At 35.0% G+C, this 22,677-nt stretch overlaps 1 protein-coding gene across 1 annotated transcript; it reads right to left on the minus strand.

Moving 5' to 3' along the window:
• Positions 1 to 925: 925 nt before the first annotated feature.
• Positions 926 to 21,376, minus strand: LOC123668722 (protein cycle). The gene is made up of 11 exons (XM_045602418.1): positions 21,201 to 21,376; positions 16,832 to 16,936; positions 9,045 to 9,119; positions 6,899 to 7,235; positions 5,735 to 5,852; positions 4,586 to 4,843; positions 3,875 to 4,097; positions 3,017 to 3,220; positions 2,427 to 2,539; positions 1,934 to 2,088; positions 926 to 1,324 (listed from the first exon to the last, which is right to left on the minus strand). The coding sequence occupies exons 1-11, from the start codon at positions 21,266 to 21,268 to the stop codon at positions 1,043 to 1,045; spliced, it is 1,938 nt and encodes a 645-aa protein (XP_045458374.1). The 5' UTR covers positions 21,269 to 21,376; the 3' UTR covers positions 926 to 1,042.
• Positions 21,377 to 22,677: the final 1,301 nt, after the last annotated feature.

Genomic DNA, 22,677 nt, shown 5'->3' on the forward strand with positions numbered 1-22,677 from the left:
AGAGATTAGAATACATTAAAATAAGCTACATCGCACAGAGACGGTAAAATAAAATAATTTTTAATGTTTAGTTATGAATTTCTTTCATTTGCTTCCAAGTTATCGATTCTAACGCCGAGTTGCACGAAAAGAAATTAAAATTTAAGTAGTGATTAAACTAATTTAATCGCAAGAATTGTATGAAATTCTTGTGATTAAATTAGTTTAATCTCAACTTAAATTTTAATTTTGTTTCGTGCAACTCGGCGTAAATCGCTTATATTAATCGTTTTCAGAATATAATAGGCATGCCACCGACTGTGCGATGTACGTTATAAGTATGAAGAGGTCTTAACAAATATTTGGTCCTGTAAAAAGGGTGGGATGGGTTCATTACACAACTATAACAGGTACATACGTCGATATACTTTATGTAGATGTATTTTCTATTCCATTGACTCCTATAGAGTACGTTCAAAAGTAAGTAGGCGGAGGGTAGATGGATATTGTCCGCGACAGTTGACACAGTACGTCATATTATTTTAATTGTGACCGTGTCTTTCATCTTAATTTAATTAATTAATTTATTTATTTATTAATACTTTATTGCACAATACATTAAAGAATTGTACAAAAGGCGGGCTTAATGCTAAAAGCATTCTCTACCAGCCAACCTTAGGACGTACAAGAGCAGACGTTTGTAGGTGTGCAAAATCGATTACCAGTAAAATTCAGATAAAGAAGAAAAAAGGCAGAAAATATAGAGTAACTTTGAGGAAATATAGAGTAACGTTATAATTTTTAAATACATAAAGTATATTTTTCACTAAGTATAACAATAAGATGTACCCGCGTAATTGGTGTGTCGTGTCTAAGATTTTTACTCTTTGACAGTCACGACTCCCTTACTAAATGTCTGATCTATAACACTTGTCAAATTTAAATAACCTTCAAAAGAAAAAGAAAGCTTCTTTTATATGTTAAGACCTCCTTTAAAATATTTGGTTACAAAACTTTTTTATCATTGTCAATGGTGAGAATTGATATCAGTAGGGCGGATCGTTCAAGGTAAAGGCCAGGGTAGGCCAGAAAAATTTACTGGACCGCCTAGACCGGCATCGGCCTCTAGAAGACTCATTATTACGGCCATGGCCGCCTCTCCATTACCATCAAGTCCAAGAGGTGGAAGTGGGGGGGAGGTAGACGGTGGAGTGTTAGAGTTTAAGCCGTTAACTTCTGGTATCGGAGAACCTTCGCCACCCGCCGAACTAAGCGGTACGTTATTCCGGACTTCATTGTTGTAGTTAGAAATGTCCCCGCTCAGGAAATTATCGACTAGTGACGCCTAGAAAGATTTACGGATAAATTTTACTAGTGTATTAATAATCAGAAAAAGTGTAGAACTGGTTTTATATATCAGACATAATTATGTTCATTCCTAGCTTTTCTTAATTTTTTTTTTTTTAATTTTTTGTTTGTCTAGGCGATAGTTTAAAAAAAATTGCAGTACATTTAATTATTTTGATGATGAAAATAGATTGAAAATCTTTAAAAATAGGTTTTGATATAGTCACAACATTTGGGACGGTTGTTGGTATTACCTGATAGTCAAGCGGCTGATGAAACGGAATTAGGAGAACATCAGATGAAAGTCGTCGTCAGCGAATGAAGTGTTGTTAACGTCAAACGTTCCCATCTGGAAGACTTTATTATATTTATCCGTTTTTTACATACTTTACCTTAAAAATAATCCGATGATATGAAAAAATCGAGAATCGATCTTTTCATATTTGCGGACCCGGTTAAACTAGACGACATCGTCCTTACCTTACCTGTTAATATATCTAATATCCACCATTAAGTATTTGGTCATTTCGTCTACTTACTCTGACGTCCTGGTAAGTACCCAAAAAAATGACCAGTTCTTCGACTACGCCCTATCTCATACTCGTACCTGTTGATTGAAAACAGCATCCTGCAAAAGATCAGTTGGAAGATCTGGAGAAAACTCCGTAGATGACCTCCTCAATGCCTCCTCCGCTATAGTCGATCCGATTTTATGGGATTCGATTTGAGAATCGATCAACCTCTGCATTTCAACATCGGCCTCTGAAAGCGCACTATCAAGTTGGTCTCTACACTGTTCGCCTGCAAACAAAACGAACGTATGGCGGACTTACATACGTCGTTATGTGCAGTGGACTTACATTATTATGTTTAAGAGTCATTAGTAGTCATAATATGTGTTAAATATCTAGCATAGCTTAGTAACAGATCATTTTTGTAACTATGGATCAATATCTTTTACACGCAAATATAATGAACGAGATTCGTCTTTATTCGTTAAATTACCATTTTTAAAACATTAAAAACATTCCATCGTCAATTTGGAATTGAGTTGTAAAAACCAAGACAAGATAATTAGATTATGCTGATAACATACTTACTTTGTTTGTATATGTCGAATTCACTACAATCCTCAAGCGGTGGTTGCGCTTGTTCGTCTATCACTACGGTATTGTTAGCTACCAGGCACTCCACGTCCTTTGTCCAAGGGTTCCTAGATATAATAAATCTTATATTTAAAATTCTCATGTCACAATGTTAGTTACAATGCTCTTCCGAAACGGCTCGACCGATTTTTATGAAATTTTATGTGAAGATCGGCCCTAACCCTAATATAACCCTAAGTTAAAAGGTGGATTGGGGGGGGGGGGTTAATAAGATATATGGCAAAACAATGTTTGCAGGGTCAGCTAGTAATAAATAAATATATTTAAGACATACGCAAGGTCCTCTGTTACTAAGGTAGCATGCAATTCACTTAGCCAACCTCTTTTTTTATTTTTCCATAAATATACAGTACTAGTTTGGGGCTGTTGCGGGTTCAATCCCTACTATGAGATAGCAATCTATCTCATAGTAGGGAATATATCCGCCAACCCGCATTAGAGCAGCGCGGTGCAATAAACTCTTATAGAGCACTAGCTGACTCGGAAAACGTAGGTAGTAACCGTAGTAGACATATTATACATACCGGAAGGGCTTAAAATGAGTTTGGATACGGGCGTAAGTGCCGTCCTTCCGGCGGAAACAATATGGCGGAGTTCGAAGTGCGTCGCGTTTCAACAGAGCGGCTTTGTGTGTCCGAGCTACTACGCCCAGTTCCGCTGGACTTATGTACTCGTAAAGACTTGTGCCTAATAACTCTTGGGGTAAGAAGCCCAGAGCTAAGGTTACCCTGAAATATTAGAAATATGCCGTTAATATAGTCGGTATACCTTAGAACCAAAATATTTTTCAGATTCTAAAGTATTTTATAATATATCGATTAGGATTCTATTTCGTAGACTTTTGTTCGTTTATGATTGAATTGTTGATTAATTTATACCTAGTTTTAGATAAACCATTTACTTGAACTTTAAATTGGAATAAAGGCAACTATTTCCGAATTGTAAGCTTATGAAGCAATTTCCATATCCTTAAAATATGTTGTATACTTTCTAGCTAAGGCTTCAGATTTATCGCAGAAATGAATATATCTGCACTAGAGAAAGAAACCATCGCCCCTTTTAATTCTAAGTTCCCCTTACTTCCTTCAATATAGTAAATCGCTTTTTTTAATGATTTTAAAAGTAGATGATGTCACTTTTATGAACTAACGTGTCTCGGAGAGCACGTTAAGCCGTTCGTCCCGGTTGTTATCATTTACACCTGATAGCGATCGTTACTCATGGTAGGGAATATATCCACTAACCCGCAGTGATGCAGCGTGGTGGATTAGGCTCTGATCCATCTCCTATATAGGGAAAGAAGCCTATGCCCGGCAGTGGGATATTACAGGCTGAAGCGTTACTAATTTCATTAAGATCTTAAGAAAAAACAATTTTCTCACCTCTGATCAACGAACAGAAACTTCCCATCGGTCGCGTGTCTTGATATGTACTGTAAGTATCTCGTGTACGGAGCTGGTGGAGTTTGCGGTGTCAAGTCGGTCAAGGCTCTTCCGACCGCAACGAGGCAGGACAGGTTACAAGCCTCCCCATCGTCTGGACTACAATCTGATCCATTATTACCTGCCTCAGAGATTTCTGCCGGTGCCCAGGATTTGAGATAACCTGTTTAGTAGAAATTGGGAAATTTTGTCAATGTAGAAAAGCAGCATATTTAACCAAGACAAGTTACAAGCCCAACTATAGACCGAGTATTACCGGCTTCGGATATTTCTGCCAGTGCCCAGGATTTGAGATAACTTATTTTGATGAAAAATTAGTGAGATTTAGTTTCAGAATTTTTTTTTATTTATTTCGCTTGTTAAGGCGTACGGCTCACCCGATGGTAAGCGACTACCTTAGCTTATACACTTGCAACGCCAGAAGCATCGCAAGCACGTTGTCGACCCTAAACCCCAATTCTCCCCAGGAGCTCTGGTCACCTTACTGACCACAGGAACACAATACTGCTTGAAAGCAGTATTATTTAGCTGTGATCTTCTGTAAGGTCGAGGTACTATTCCAGTCAGGCTACTGTATAACTTGAGCAGGATATTTCCTGCTGTGGCTTAGTTAATACTGTCCATGGTAAAAAAAATGAGCTTGAAAATTACCTGTGCACTGTACAACGCAATATTTTTTCTCATGTGCCTGTTTCTTCCTCAGTTTTGCGTTTGCGTCACTTTCTTCCTTAACCTGGTTCGGTTGCCCCGGTTGTTGGTGGGTTGAAGAAGGCGACGTCGTTGTATTTGTTGGTTGATTGTTTATATCGTTGTTCATACGACATTTTATACGACAGAAGAAGGACCGACGCGCACCAGGGCATAATTTCGAGGCACCGGCGACCACGTCGGCTTTTACAGGTAACATGGCTGTGGGAATAATAGAGTCAGAGAAACTAAATGTTGACGGAAATTCAGAAAAAAAATAGTTTATTTTTTTAAAATAAAAACTCTTTACGCACGCTTGACTTGGGGAGTAAGGCGACGAACGCGTGACGAGAGCTTTATGGAAAGTGTGATACGGCGAGGCGAACGGAGCGAGACAGAGGTGCGAGCACACATTTTCTTTCTCTCTTTCTCTCATAGTCAGTTACGCTAAAGAAGTTTTACTTCAGTCTGTCTAAGGCACACTCGTCTTTTTTTTTCACTCATATTTATCATAATAAAATATTTGCATCGTGTGATCGTTTTCAAACAATATAAATATGGAATAATTACAAAATTATTAAAAAAATATTCTTTTTTTTCAACTTTTTAAAGTTGTTATTATTATTAATATTCATATACATGTTTATTTTTTTTCGAAAAGCTTTCATAGGTTTCATCTTTATTTATTTTTTATGAAACATTTTTTAGCTAAACATCTCTTTCCTGCGTTCATATTTACTTTTACTATATCTATATAATATGAGTATATAATATGGGTAACTTGAAATTTTACAGTGATGTTAACGAAAAGAAATAATAATTATAATAAATTCAACACTTTCAGATACTTTTTTATATACAACTAGGTCGACAAACATAACGACACGCCTGATGGTAAGCAATTATCGTAGCCTATAGACGCCTGCAACACCAGTAGCATCGCAAGGACGTTGCCAACCTTATCCCCAATGCCTCCAGGAGCTCCGGTCATCTTACTCACCACAGGAACACAACACTGCTTGAAAGCAGTATTATTTAGCTGTGATCTTCTGTAAGGTCGAGGTACTACCTAGGTACTAACAAAGCATTTAATTATGTATTTGTTGTACGTACTTTTGGCGTCAATCAGTCTTTCCCTAGGACTGAGGTCTGATGAAGATAGTTGTTCCTTCACCTTAGCGACGTCTTTCGGGTGAAGAATATCAAAGAGGCTCTGACCCAGGAGCTCGGACTGAAATAAAAACATTATAGTGTTGACACAGACTTGCGAATAAATTAAAAAAAAAATACGTCACTAAATTTGAGATAATAATAAAATTGAACGTCTTGATAAAATCCTTAGCACTTTGTTTAATTGTATGCTGTGATTGTAGGATTGGGAGACCCATCTTTTATTATTTACAGTTAAAACGGAGATGGTGTCAATTTCAATATACTTTTTCGCTACTACACTTTTTCGTTAGTACTAATTAAAGGTGATACTGGTGTAAACGTGGTAGGAGAAAAATTTATGAAAATAATGCTGTTTATCTGGATAAATACGGAAAGATAGATCAAACAGATGTGGTGACAACTGATAGAAGAGAATAGAAAAGAAGAAGAAATAGTTCAGCATCCAAATGGATAAAGGGTAGAAAATTGATAATCGACATTGAAGTAAAGAATGGAAGTGAAATACAAATAGTAGAAAATAAAAAAAATATAGAAAACTCAAAAGAAATTGATGATGGACGGTAAAGTGAGTCAAAACGATACACCTTGCGACCAACCACCGTATTTTAAAAACAAGCATTTCATTCGATCATAATACATTCTTGTACTGATTTCAAACTAATTTTGAAAACAAAGCATTCACATCGCGTTGATAATTAAATTTACTGAAAAACAGGTGATAAATAAAATTCGCCATGCAACGGACATAATTACATTAAGCATACATTTGTATGACTACTAATCATACGTAGCGGGAAAAACAGTCACACATTCATCTTTATTAAACTTAGATATAATAGCAACTGATAATCAATTAAATATATACACTTAAAAAATAGAATAAATCGCTTTGCAGCATTATACTATTTAGTAGCAACATACATTAAATTTTATATTCTTTTACAATTAAACATCACAGTATCATATTCAGAGAGAAATTTATAATTCTATCAAATCAAAATTGTGTGTATGAATAGTGTTTACACTTGTACTTTTAAAAGTACCCTCGCTTAAGTACGTTTTATTGGGAAAATTTCTCATTTCAATAGGTCGCTTAAAACTCACTTGATCGTAGTGCAACAGTTTGGTCACCGAAGCACTGACGTACATGAGCCTCCCGCGATCACAGCCAACGACCATCAGGAAGCAATCCTTAGCCGCTTGAAGTACTAAGGCATTCAACTCTCGCTCGGATAAGAAAGCGGGTCGAGGTCTAACAGTCAGCGGTCCAGCTGAAAGCGCCCCGCGGACTGATCTCAAATGCTGAACAGCCATTCGGAGTACCGTCAGCTTGTCCAATTTACGGGCCATGGCCCCACACATCGGTACCATTGCGCTCAACTCTGATATGTAGGTGTTCATTTTATCCCGTCGCCTTTTCTCGATTTCGCTGTGGTTCTGTCTGTAATATTGCATAGTCTACTTAGATACGCTTCTCGAATAAGCGTAACTTTATTTTTGTAGCAAATTTCAAAGCATAATAATATTAATTGTATACTTCAAATATAAGTTGTTCTAAATTTTAAGTTTACACTTAACCTTATTATTGATAATATAGCATTTTATTGTTACATTTACGTCTTCAATATTAAAAAAGATTCTTATTACTGAATTAGATTAGAACTTCAAAAGAGTCAAAACCACTAATGATTTTGCTAATGTGATATCTCATCTTACATAACAGAGATGAGCTAAACGTGACGTCACAACGTAATCTAATACCAATTTGTGAAGACAACGCATGCAAAACCTTTTTGCAACCTTGACTTTTTGTTTTAGTTTTTTTTTTTTTTGCAAAATGTATACTTTTTTTATGTTAGTTTATGTGTATAGTTACTTTATGGCAAAATAAATCTTTTCAATTCATTTCAAAGTATCTTAAATAGTGCCAAGTGAATAGACGGGGTTAAATAGGTTTTCACGTAAATCATATTCATAGCATAAAATATTCTAAGCAGACAATCTTATAGGCTTGTAATGGATATGGATTACTGTAATTTTCAGTCTCATTATGTTGTTAATATAACCTACCGTCCGAGGTGATTATAAATTCCGAGGTCGCATCCATCGTGGCGATCTAATTTTGAAAATTAAATAGCCATCTATCGATGAACTCGGAACATATTTACTACCTACGGCTAAGATCTAGATTAGGTAAAACCGAATTAGAAAAACCGAATTATGGGGTTTTTGGGTGTGGAGGGTGGAGGGTGTAGGGGAATCTATACAAGGTAACACTGTCACACCTCAAAACCCCATGGTTATGGAGATATACATGGTTAAAGTTTTGAGTCTGTCCTACCCCTAGAGTGTTTTTTTTGTGCCGCGGAGGCGCGGAGGGAGGGCAGCCCTCGCACGCCGTGCGAAAGCGCGCGAACGAATGCGTAGAGGAGAGGCTCCGCTGCGGAACGGGGCAAACTTTCGGGCTCTAACTTTCGAAATTCTTCTTCTAACCTCAAAACTTTAACCATGGATATCTCCATAACCATGGGGTTCCGAGGTGTGACAGTGGTACCAGGGGTAGCGTTCCCCACCCTCTCCCCCCCCATCCCCCCACGGTCCCGAAATTCGGTTTTACCTAATCTAAAGCTTTACCTTACCTACTAAAACTTACTTAACCGCGAATGTCTCAGTTTCGTGAACAAGACATTCGCAGTTAATGTCGAAATATCGAGTTCCGCAAAATGAACATAAAAAACATGGTAAATATCGCGTTTTTGAATAGTTTTAGTAATAGAAGTAGCAAATCATATTTACCATTTATTTTTTTAATACAAAAAAGGGGCAACGAATTTGAATATTCATAGAACTTTGATTTCTTCTTTCTTTATGGGATTTTTTTGAGTCTACGGCGTTTATCGCTTACGTGGTTAGTAGGGATCACACACTGTTGGCAATTAGTATGTACCATTTTTACACAAGTATGTCATCTACAGACGAAGAATCTTATGGTTTTCACGTTCATGCGTAAGTTTTAAACACTTATATTCGAAATTTAAAAACGAGTAATATGAAGACTAGTAACAAAAAACTAACATGAAAAAGATTTGTTTTTTTTTTTTTTAATGATATATAAGGGCTAGCCCTATTTTAGGGCTTTATTCACTAGCTCACCACAAAATATGAGACTTTCACAACAAAGATTTTTACAATAAAACAGTAGTTATTTAAATCCGTAAAAAGTAGAATGCTTTATAGAAAAATAACTTACTTTTTATCAGGCATCGAGCGGCTAGAGCGCGAGTCTTCGTTGCCGTCATCTTCATATGTACTACTTGTAGTTCCACTGAAAACAATTTTAATACAATAACTTGAACGTAAAAGTTGCACAGCTGACCAAATTTAAGTAAATCTATTGAAAATTTATAATAAAAGTAACGTCACACAAAACATATATAAAGATACCATTTCTGGTGAACCAATTTTGTCAATTATGTTCTAAGCTTCTTTATATTGTAGTAATAATTAAATAATTATAAACTTCCATGGAATTATTTTTAATTACAATAATATACCAATTAACATATCAATAGTTTTCATACTACGTGCGCACGGGTCTTCACACACATGTCACACAGACTTTAGAAATAATAAGTAAATTGTAACTAAAATAATAATTAAAAAAAAACCCGCCTGCGTGAAGAACAACTAATAGAAAATCAACTGAAAAAGCTGGAACAAGATAAAAATTCAATATGCACACAAAGTCAGCGAAATAAATAGAAACAATATCAAACATTTTGTGCTGTACATTTAAAATATATTAATACGGTAGTCCTTCGAAACTATGCAACGTCGTACATAACATGCAGTCGGAGACATGCACAAAGAGAGAATGATTTGACTTATCCTTCAATTTCATGCCTCCGACTGCATATAATCTTAATCTTGCAAATTTTTAATTTTATGTTATCGGTTTTAAAGGCTTAAATAATGTCGATACTATTATACTTCACTTGATACTTGTACAACAGGTCGATTGTGGCAAAGTGAAGATATAGGACAGTTTGTAGTTTGATTGAAGCTATATGCCCCACGAGAGCGAACGGGAAGGAGTTGGGAAAGTAATTATATCGATTATTTATCGGTACAGTAAGGCTTTCTGACCCATTTAACACTTTTGAATTGTATTGGAACTTGTTGACATAGACATAACTGGACAAACTTGTGTATGGATTATATTCAAAATATTAAAAATATTTATTGGAAACGTCTTCATTTACAATTATTATAATATCCGGCAGCCCCACAACAGGCAAGCCTGTCGTATGTGGATTGTATGTATACTGTTGTTATTTTCTTCTTTTTGATCAATGTTTTCACGACGAATTGACGTAGAATCATAGGCACTGTCGTTGGCAATATAAATACTAGCTGACTCGGCAAACGTTGTCTTGCCGCTAAACGCTATTTTAAAATAGGGGTTGGTGGTAGAATGGTGAAAATTTAGGGTTGTATGTATTTTTCAACGCCAAATCATAATAAAATAATAAATAAATAATTTATCTAAAAATTAAAAAAAAATATAGTAGTGGACTACCCTTAAGGGGGGTGAAAAATAGATGTTGTTTGATTCTCAGACCTACCCAATATGCACACAAAATTTCATGAGAATCGGTCAAGCCGTTTTGGAGGAGTTTAACTACAAACACCGCGATACTAGAATTTTATATATTAGAAGATACAGACTATTTTTTTTATTATGGTGGCAAAAAAGCGTACGTCCCACCCTGCGGAACTCTGTCTACCTCACTCACTACAGGAGGAAAATACTAATTGAGAGATATTCTGAGTAAAAGCTAAATAGAAAATTTGTTATAACTTAAATCGGATACGCCACTGTTAGAGAGGCGACCAATTATATAGACCAGTGACCACTCTTACATCGATTACAGTTATTTATATATTTATATCGGCCATATAGGCGTTTGCCGTGGTCTGAGCGTTTGTGCTTGTGTGTTGGGTTGGTGCCGTTGAGTACGACGCGTTTTATTTGTTATTGTCCAGTCGGCAAATAATGATACATCCAGATACGAAACCATGACCATCAATCCCGACACCTGACCTATACGACAGCGGTCGCGGGTACGATGCTCGATGGCGAGGTGGCGAATGCTAGCGCGACCCCTTCTCGTCCCACCCAGACGGATGACTGCTCACACGCGGTAGATTTTGGTCAGTAAAAGTCTGACATAACCTCGCCGGTGCCTCCGCGCTGGAGACGTATTCATGAGATTTTCCCCACGTAAAAAAAGAAATATGAAATGCTCAAAATTTTGGTAAACCGATATTATTTTTACATAATTCGAGAATTGTTCTTTATAGATTGATTTCTTTTAATATATCACTATATTTGTATTGTTTTAAATTACATTTAATGTTGTTTCTCGTTAATTCAGTTTTTAATTCTTTATAATTGAATGGAATTTTTTATGTGCATAATTAATAACTCACCAATTTATTTAATTATTTATTAATTTTTATATACCGTGTCATATTTTAGTTTCTGTTGTAAATGAATTCTTGTAAATGTTATTGGAAATATTGTATGATATGTAATGTAAATGTTATTAGATACAAAAGTTATAGTATATAATTTAAAACGTTATTAGAAACTTTATTGGTTTATGTATTTGTTGTATCATTTCATAATTAAACGTGTTACTAAATTGTTTGTTTTCAAATTAAAATTAAAAAAAAAGATTGATAATTTTGTTAATTTGTGCTAAATTGTAATAAATATTACAAAATTTCTACAAATACTGCGGTACAATAGTTATAACCATCATAAAGGCCAAGGAAAAAAAAATAACTTAAAAATAAAGCGTAACGTAGGTCTCATCGTATTTTATAATAATAATTATTTTTTTTTTGTCTGAAACTTTGTTACCGTTTTCAAGTTTTATGGATAATCTGTGGCCTGTAACACAGCTTTTTTTAAGCTAGCACGGGTCGCAGGGCTTCTTGATAATGTAAACTACATAATTTGAGCAAAATAAAAACTATTTTATTATTTTTTTATTTTTATATTAATCCAAATTACTGTTTGTCCGTCCGCAATGAGAAACCATACTCATAGCTACAAGGGTAGAAATTAATAAGAAGGGGTTACCAGGCAATACGAGAATGAATAAAGAACATCATCCACTTTATACTGCAGAGCGATACTATAACAAAACGTAGCGATCAGAATATTTTATTAATTTTCATGTTACATTTTAACTACACCTCATTTATTTAGAAGCATATAGGAGCTAAGTTCTACTGGAGGATGTTAAGGTCGATATAGAACTTATACGAAGAGATAAAACAATACCTAACAGGAATTAAAAGCAAAATTTTAACCAAGAAATAGCCGTTAGAAAAATAACCGTTTCACTGAATACATATGGATGTATACACGGAACATATATCAAAATAACACTTTTTTATAACTTTTGTCTGTTTGTCTGTCTATCTGTTTGTTTGTTCTGGCTAATTTCTGTAACAAGAGGACCGATTTTGACGGGATTTTTACTGGCAGATAGCTAATGTTATAAGGAGTAACTTGGGCTAATTTATTTTAAAAAATTATTTATATTACAACTCTGCGCACTGAACAATAATTTTTTTGTTAAATTCCACGCGGACGAAGTCGCGGTCACAGCTAGTGATTATGAACGTAACATCCGATTCTAATTCCGCAATTAGAAAATCAAAGCTATGCTATAGCTATATATAGCTAGTATACAGTGGACGGTGAGTTTTTAAAGACTTAACACACAATATCGGTCCCAGGTGCTTCGTCAGCAACAGGTCAGTAACTTAGATGATAAATTGGCCGCTTTGTGACAGAATGGATCTGAAAGATCTTAACTGTTTAATATTTAATAAAATATATTATAGAAAAAAAAGTAACTGGATTATTGTGTATATAAAAAATATAAGTAAAAATAGAAAAAAAGTTTGAAACCTATTCGTGTTGAGATTATAGTGCCACTTTTAACTGAGTCAACTTTACAGAAGATCACAGCTAAGTAATACTGCTTTCAAGCAGTGTTGTGTTCCTATCGTCTGCAACGCGCTTGCGATACTTTTGGTATTGAAGGCGTCTAAAGGCTACGATAGTCCCTTACCATAAGTGAACCGTGCGCTAGTTTGTCGGCCTAGTTGTATAAAAAAAAGTTGCGAGGATTTACTGATTGAAATTGATAAGTCAATATTTTTTAATACGATTACACTAGTGCTATGCTATGATATGATATTAACCGCGTGTTTCATGAGTTACTGATAAAAATATCTGACGTTGGTCTGAAAGAGTTAGAGAGACAGAAGTTAGGACTAATGGAAGTGACACACACAGTTTACAGCGCTCAACGATAGCTGTAGCGCTGTAGCAAGAGATGTAGGCTTAATAGTTTAAAAGCATTTGCTGTACGGATACGAATAGGAGGCGTTAATATATATTTTGATTACAAGAGTTTTGTTGTTTTAATTGTCATCATCATCATTTCAGCCTATCACAGTCCACTGCTGGACACAGGCCTCTACAAGTTCACGCCAAAAATAGCGCGAACTCATGTGTTCTGCTTATAGTCACCGCGCTGGGCAGGCGGGTTGGTGACCGCAGAGCTTGCTTTGTCGCACCGAAGACGCTGCTGGTCGTCTTCGACTTGTGTATTTTAAATCCAGCAGTTGATGGTTATCCCGCCATTGGTCGGCTTTACAAGCTCCAAGGTGGCAGTGGAACTGTGTTATAGTCGCCTCTTACGACACCCACGGGAAGAGAGGGGGTGGCTATATTATTTACTACCGTAGCCACACAGGGAATGGAAAGTTTAAAAATGGGAAGGGATGTTTTAATTAATCATAATCTAATTCATTTCATAGAATATTATAATTTAACATATCGCCGTAGTCGTTCTTAAGTTGAAAAATTCATTCACGTCTCAGAGCTGTCACATAGAAATTTTACGTTATTATTATTACACAACGTATTCAAATATTTCAGTATGAATCACGATTTCGAAAACAATTTCTACAAGTACAGTAAACGTTCCGAGTTTATTTAATAAGCTACCCTTTGAAACAAGTCGGCTGCATATATTCTGTTGACCGAAACTCGCATCCAATAATTTCGTCCAAAATACACACACTGGCAATATTAACTTTGAGTGGGAATTTAATTACTGCAATTTCACATGAATTTAAATTACAAAAAGCGAACTCTACATGTATGTAGCATATTAAACATAATCTGGATATAAATGCTGTTACAATTTAAAAAAAAATTAAATTTAAATTTGGAATCTGTATTATATATTTTTATATAAAATATTTTGTGAGAATGTAAAATCGAGTATTGTTATAAATAGAAGCGATTTGCTGTGATTGCATTACACAAAGAAGGTATGGAGCCAAATACCATTTTTAAAACTCTCCATACGCTTGGTATTAGTCAAATGTTTATGTACCGGACTATTGATAGGTACAATGAAACCTCCTCGGTTTGTGATAGAAAAAGGTCTGGCTGTCCACGTCGTGTTCGTCGTCGAAAAAGGCGATCAAAGCAGTAAGGGAAAGAATTCGATTTTCGAATCCTGTCTGAAAGCATAAGATTTTATTTCAGGGGGTGAAGATAGCACCTAGAACAATGTCGTATATTTTAGAAGATGACTTAGGTTAACTGATAATTTAAAAAAGAATAGGGTGGTAAAATCAAAACAACACCTTAAGTGGTACACAAAGGGAGGTCACAAAAAAATTGTTTACGGATGACAATTTTTTTTTACAATTAAGTAATATTTTAACAAACAAAATGACCGTATTTATGCTCAAAACTCTGAGAAGCTTTCCAACCAGTCAACAGAGTACAACGTGGGCATTATTCAATTTAATTGATGGTTTAGTGCGGTGTTAGCTATTAAAGAGTGACTAAGCCATATTTTTGCGAAAAGGGTATCAAAACACCGGCACAAGTGTATCAAGATACCATTCTTGAAAAGGGAGTTAAGGCCCTTAACCAGAGGCGGCTCATCTTAAAGAGCGCTGGTGCAGTGCACTCCCGCAAAAATAACATAGGTAATCTTAAATCTATATTTCTTTATAATACATACTATCCTTACATTACTTCTTAACCGACTTCCAAATAAAATTTCCATTTAAATTTATTTGAGATCTAACAACTACTTTTCGAGCTATATCTAATAATGCGTTTTTACTTGACGCTTTTTTCGTCGACCTACGTTGTATTATACCGCATAACTTTCTACTGGATGTACCGATTTTGATAATTCTTTTTTTGTTAGAAAGTAGATATCCCTAGTTTAGTACCATGATAAGGAAACTGGGATCTGATGATGGTATCGCAGAGAAATCGAGCGAAACTCTTGAAAATCCGCAATAACTTTTTACTGGGTGTACTGATTTTGATAATTCTTTTTTTGTTGGAAAGCAGGTATCCCTAGTTTAGTACCATGATAAGGAAACTAGGATCTGATGATGGGATCCCAGAGAAATCGAGAGAAACTCTTGAAAATCCGCAGTAACTTTTTACCGGGTGTACCGATTTTAATAATTTTTAATTTAATCGAAAGCTGATGTTTGTCATGTGGTCACATATAAATTTTATTGAGATCTGATAACTACTTTTTGAGTATTCTTTGATAACGCGTAGTTACTTGACTATTTTTTCGTCGAACTACGTTGTATTACTCGTCGATGTAATTGAAGTCGGTTTTTTTTTCGTTTGCGAGCAAACACAATTATTTTTATTCTATTATGCCTATACAATACTCTATTATATTAAATACACCTAGGCGTACATTTGAGGTCAAGTTGTAACGAGTGCAGCGATAGCGATTGCGCTCCTATGAAACGGAGTTGAGTACGATTCGTAGTACTGTATTCAATGAGCGCGAAAGGGAAATTGACACAGGCCGTCGCGTGAAACAAAAGATTTCATATGAGAAACTAGCCTAATTTGGAGCGCCGCTCACGCGTGACGTACATGGACGAAATTAATTTTCTGTACAAATATAAAAAAGTTACCATTTAGTTAGCTTTAGTTTTTTCGTTTATTTTTTTTACCCCCCCCCCCCCATGTCACAAGATGTTCAATAACCAAGAATAGTCGTTTCAGCAAGACTCGGCGTCGAGTCATAAAGCTCGATCAACCAAATCTCGGTTAGAAACCAAAGACTGGCCGTTATTTAGTCCCGATCTTAATCTGATAGCTGCTGGGCAGCTTCAAAAAGGAGGTTCTCAATTGGACAGTACTTTTTTCATATATTTTTTTGAGTTTATGGTAGATATTTTTTTTACTGGGTGAACCGATTATGATGATTCCGTTTATTATGGTTAGCTGGTAGTTATCAGGCCAAATAGTTCAAATTTAAGCGAGGTCTGATGAGTAGTATCGAGTATGTTCTATAATGCGTATTTAATTGACTTCGACTACGTTGATCCTCAATCACTCATCACTTCAGCCTATCGCAGTTCACTGCTGGACATAACCCTACACAAGTTCGCGCCTAAAATGGCGTGAACTCATGTGTGTTGCCCATAGTCAATACGCTGGGCAGGCGGGTTGGCGACCGCAGAGCTGGCTTTGTCGCACCGAAGACGCAGCTGCCCGTCTTTGGCATGTGTATTTCAAAGCAAAGCAGTTGGATGGTTATCCCGCCATCGGTCGGCTTTTTAAGTTTCAAGATGGTTGTGTAACTGTGTTATCCCTTAATCGCCTCTTACAACATCCATGGAAAGAGAGGGGGGCGTCGATCATACTCTCATTTTATTAAACAATTCTCGATATGAATTGACGTAAGTTTTTTTTTTTTTTGTTTAAATAAATTTAATGTAATTTTATAGAAACCTTTCTCAAACAACAACGAACGACAAAAAAAAAGAATAGTCCCATTTGGAGGCGGAAGTTCGGAAATAATGCGCGTACATACACTTATTATTTATACATATTTACATATATTATATTAAAGAAATATGGATAAATTATTTACTTACTATGACGAAACCTTCCTCTTCCTAGTAGCACTATCCGGTTGTGGCAGGTGTCCAGGGGGTGCGGACAAGGGGACGTCACAGCTGGGCATCTCGTAGCCCTCCGAACTAAAACGTGGTAAACATTACGTATAATATCTTGAGACACCCACCGCCTTGTAGCATATATGGCAATTGGAATGAATCAGTGTTAATAATAATAGAAACTAAACATAATAACACCTAGTTTTTAATACCATGTAAGCAACATTCTGGCTTGACATTGCGATATAATTAGCTATAAATTAAAATTTAAAACGCGTCAGTTGAGCTAAAATGAGAAACAAACATCAGCCATCAAAAATTTGTAAAATAAAAATATTAAGAAATTATCATTGTAAATATGTCCATATAAAGTATAGTTAGACCTTCAACAACGGTATGCATTAAATAATAGGGAAGTACAATATTATGAAACATTGTTTGTTTATATAAATTTTATAATAATAATATTAAATTGAAGCAAGCTTGTTATTTATACATAATTATTTTAAAAAATGTTGGAAGTAATTAGTAGATATTCACGTTTTGCGTAGCAATAAATTCGCAACTGCATTTAAATCGCAACGATATACAATACAAATAAATGTGGTATTTCAACTTTATTACGAGTAATTCCGCATATTTGCCTCCGCTTTATACACACACATATTTCACATACTTTTAGGTTATTTTATTATTTTTGTTCATCATGCTAACAAAAACTAAGATAGAAATTTTCGAGTGGCAATAGTTTTTAATACGAAATATAAAATAGTATTTTACACATGTAAAAGCGTTCGCTTTGCATAACCGTTGTAACAGAATACGACTAAAACATATTTACAGAAGTTTAGAAAAACATTATGGTACTACCCATTCCATTTTTAAATACTTTTTAGAATGTTTTTGTTTACAAATATCTAATTAACAAAAATTTTAAACTGTGACTTTATTTACAAACATCTAATTAACGAAATTTTTAAAACAATTTTTTCTCAAGGAAATTTTCGAAGTAAAAACAAAAGTCTTTTAATTTTCTTCACGAATCGGCCTAGTAGCAACATGGTGCGACGGAAACGCGCACGGCTACAATAGCCACGCAAGACCCTCTTCCGTTCACCATACACTTCAAGATAATAGCCAACACTTAGGTGATTTAGGCCTGACCTGTATCGTTCCACCCTTACGAAGAAATTGCCATTCAATAATGTGCAAAAACGATATTTGCTGTCGTTTGAGATAATGCTGACATGGACAACTTTATGGTAAGAAAGAACCTCGCTGAAAGTATGTAGTTATGTATCTTTGACGGCTTCGATCCCTGAACCAGTCAAAATTTTGTCTGAGTCATACATATGTTTATAGTAAGTAGTCCAGGGCATAATATGTTAATTCTGGACGCTTGAAACAGAATTTTCAATCTACCAAGGCCGTTGAATGTGTATCTAATACTATTAAACGAGCAATTCTTGTAACTATATATATATATATATATATATATATATATATATATATATATATATATATATATATAATCTGAATATAGAATTTCGGGGGAGATAAATAAATCTAGCTAGGATTCGTTTTATCCCAGTTTTTAGACAATGTAAAAATGGCTACAATCCCGTTAGAATACGAAGGTAAATTTCGCACATGTTAATAAAGTTGTAATAGCTCAGGTGGACAATCGGTCAGCCGGGATCGACCGAGAAGACCACGGTTCAAATCCTCAAGTTTCCAGATCGATTATTATTTTTTCTTTTTTCATCTAAATACAATCGTTATTTTCTATTTAAATAGCCAGTTATTTTTTATTATTGTGTCGGTAAAATCGAAAAATATTATACATATTTTATCATTATTGTTTTTTTTTTACCTACTTATTGGAATAAGCGTTACATTTGATTTGACGTTTACTTGCGGTTTCTCCTGTCTTGCCGTTCAATTAGCAAGAAACTGTTCGACAGTTACGTTCCTAATAATCCCTCAGTAATTGTACCCTAGTTCTTTGATAAATATGTTTTCTTACACAAAAATTACTCCTGATCTCATGATGATGACCGTTACTTTTGAAAAACTTGAATTAACGAGGCCATTACTGAGTAATTAATTATAAAAAATAAATAAATACGTTTTTGATGCTTCTAGACTATTTTTTTTTTGTAGTTTTTTTATACATAAGTAAATATGCAACGGCCCTGGGAAATTTTAGAACTCGGAAGCTACTACTTGCATGGCCCTTTACAAATATTTGTAATGCGACAGGATAAAACAAGTTGCCCCTAATACACTAATAGTGTTATGAACATCACTATACCATCAATTACTATGTATTATTGTACGATAGAACATACCTACAGAAATAATTTTAGCAATCAAATAGATAAATAAGTATCTAAGTAGGTTTTATAAGAACAGCGAGTCCAGGCTATACTTTGAACATTTTTTTTTCAAAGCAATGTTACTTCAGAGGAAAACATCGCGCTGCAATGCAAATTCTGATGGAAATCCTACCGCAGGAACTGTACTAGGGAAGTCACCGATTTATTTTCATCGTATCGTATTAGATCGACCCACTGTAATAGCGCGCGTTTTATTCTTATATTATTAATCAAAAGCTATTAATAAACTATGACCTTGCGTCCAAATACAAGCTAAATAATATATAATTAAATATGAAACATGATGACGATGAGAGCTTATAAATCATTGTAAGTCAGTAAAGTTGCATATTGCCGCCGATGAACTGTCACGCAGTTTGGCGGGTTAAGAAATTGACAAAAGAATTGATTATTGTTATCAATCATCCTATACAAATAAATAAAATTGGAGTGTCTGTTTGTATTATTAAAAAATAACAGCTTTTTTCTAAATGCATATTTATGCATACACGGTCATATACAATATATATATATATATATATATATACATACCAAAACAACATTTTTTACAATTTTTGTTTGTCTGTCTATCTGTCAGTCTGTCTGTCTGTTTGTCCCGGCTTATCTCTAAACGGCTGGACCGATTTCGACGGGACTTTTACTGGCAGATAGCTGACGTAATAATACGTAACATAGGCTACTTTTATTTTAGATTTTTTATTTTTATTTTGTAACTCTGCGAACTGAACAATAATTATTTTTAAATAATTATAATATTATTTAATAATTATTTTTACCACGCGAATATAGTCGCGGGCACAACTGCTAGTTAAAAAAAATATATAGCAATTCTGATGGACTGGCATACTGAATGGACTAAGTGTGGGTTATTTTCCCATCTAAATATACCGTTCACGATTGATTAACCTGCCAAAAATCCGACGTCACATGTGTCCTAATCTTGTGCGCACTTCATTTCAAAATTGGTCATAGCACGGAACAGAATCAATGACTTAAGATAATTCATCGCCATCGGTTAACCAAGCGTCTATTGTCTGCCAATTGTGAAGTCAGAGAAGTTTTAGTCAAGTCAAAAAATTATAACTTTTGAAAAGTTATTTTATAAATTAAATCTATACTCGTTTGTAATAAATCAGTTAGTTATAGTGAAGGTACCACTGTTTAGAAATGATGAGGAAAATAGGTGCCGCTGAGGAAAATCGACAAGAAACTTCGTAGTTAGATTTTAAAAAAACCTTGACATTTAAACACCGTACCGAAACTAAGATTCTAATTTTTTAAATGCACACCCTGTCCAGATGATAACCAAAATAAAAATATAATTCAATTTGATGCAATCGTTCGGATGCAATGTGGGTTCATGTATTTCGGTGACTCACTTTTAATTCCTTTTATATCCACATAATGTATATGACCGGTAATATTAAACAATAATTGCCGCAAACTTGTAACAAGACTAGCAACTCTCAATTAAAAATCTTAAATTTTATACACATCGATTAATGTTTTGACTAGTTGTGGATAGAATTTATCCTGCAAATAAGTTACGATTAGACTTTAAAAGCAGGATGTAGAACAAGCCATTATGACCAGTTTCATCTCAGTTACTAAACTACAGCTTTTAGATTCATTTTTGCGATTAGGAATATCTCATAAAAACAGTGTAATTCTTAAAAACTTTTATCTCTAGAATATTATTATCCACAGCCGGTGAAACAGGCCCTCAGCCATTCAGCCCACACATCTTTATCATTAACATATGTGTCTTATATGAGATTTTTTATCACACTGTGACGGCAAAAAATGTACGGTTTAGCTGATAGTAAGTGTTTACCCTCGTATATAGCAAGGTTATTTAGCTGTGATGTTGTGTAAGGTTGAGGTCCTTTCCAGGCGACTGCGCTAGACTTCGAGCAGGATATACTACTATTATCAGGAGTACGACTTACTACTGGTTCTTCCTCTTGCGCGAGGTGTGCTGCGATTGGTGGTGCGCCTGGGACGGCACGGTGAGCATCGCCCCGGCCGCCTCCGCGCAAGGCGGCGCACCAGCGTCGCCCGCGCCCGCCGTCAGCTCGAAGGACGGCGTCGAGGTCGCGCTCGACCTGAGTTAGACAAATTATAAGAAAGGTTAAATATTTATATTTATAACATATAGAGAAAGCATGAATTTACAATTAATTTACTTGCACAAACCTTTATATTTAATATAGAATCGAATTGTTAAGAACATACGAGAAAAAACTTAAATGTTTTTGTAAAAATCCCTTTCATACTAATAATATCTGATATATGAGGTAGCTGCCTCATAGATGTAGGTAACAATTTTATGAAATCAGCTATATAAACAACAAGCACTTCAAATTATAAAAGTTTACATAATTCACATTTTTCATTGCTCAATATAAAATAGACAAAAAAGTTTGACTATGAGGTTAACGATCTAAAACCATTTCGCACGGTTAATTTTATCATTAATTCACAAAAAAAAATTATAAAAGTATGCGTAACACGTGTACATAAACCAATTGTTCGTTCACTTAAATATTTAATCTTTATTTATGCTTAAGTACTCGTAATTTTAAACCTACGAAATCTAGATACCGCCGCCTAGTAAGCAAATACCTTAGCCCAGGGGTTCCCAAACTTATTTTGTCTACTCCCCACTAAGAGAATGAATTATTTTATAGTGCCCCCTTTAAGCAATCTTTTAATGAATATTAGTTGATGTTCACAAGTTGTAGTCGAGAGACCTTAAAGATTAAATGACAAATCGCCCCCCAAGTCTCTGCACAACGCCACCATTTTTTTTCTAGCTCTCTTACCCTTTAGTACTGCAGCGCCCACAAGGGGGCGTTATCGCCCACTTTGGGAAACACTGCCTTAGCCTATAGACGCCTGCTACATCAGATAGCGCTACTTCACTCACAACAAGAACACAACACTACTCGGTAGGAGTATTATTTAGCTACGATCTTCTTAAAGGTTAAGGTAACTTGCCTTCAATAGGCATAATTGTGTTTGCTCGCAAACGAAAAAAAAAACCGACTTCAATTACATCGACGAGTAATACAACGTATATCGACGAAAAAATAGTCAAGTAACTACGCGTTATCAAAGATTACTCAAAAAGTACTTATCAGATCTCAATAAAATTTATATATGACCACATGACAAACATCAGCTTTCGATTAAATTAAAAATTATCAAAATCGGTACACCCAGTAAAAAGTTATTGCGGATTTTCAAGAGTTTCCCTCGATTTCTCTGGGACCCCATCATCAGATCCTGGTTTCCTTATTATGGTACCAAACTAGAGATATCACCTTTCCAGAAAAATTTTTTTATCAAAATCGGTACATCCAGTAGAAAGTTATTGCGGATTTTCAAGAGTTTCCCTCGATTTCTCTGGGATCCCATCATCAG

The sequence above is a fragment of the Melitaea cinxia genome, chromosome Z, assembly GCF_905220565.1.
Source record: "Melitaea cinxia chromosome Z, ilMelCinx1.1, whole genome shotgun sequence".
Lineage (NCBI taxonomy): Eukaryota > Metazoa > Arthropoda > Insecta > Lepidoptera > Nymphalidae > Melitaea > Melitaea cinxia.

Bases quoted from the DNA above. Each gene is read 5' to 3' on its own strand.
- LOC123668722 (XM_045602418.1), bottom strand. From the start codon at position 21,268: ATGCTCACCGTGCCGTCCCAGGCGCACCACCAATCGCAGCACACCTCG. The intron at 9,120-16,831 runs GTAAGTAAATAA...AATTGTTTTCAG, and splicing joins AAGAGGAAGGTTTCGTCATA to TGGAACTACAAGTAGTACAT. The intron at 5,853-6,898 runs GTGAGTTTTAAG...TTTTTATTTCAG, and splicing joins AACTGTTGCACTACGATCAA to TCCGAGCTCCTGGGTCAGAG.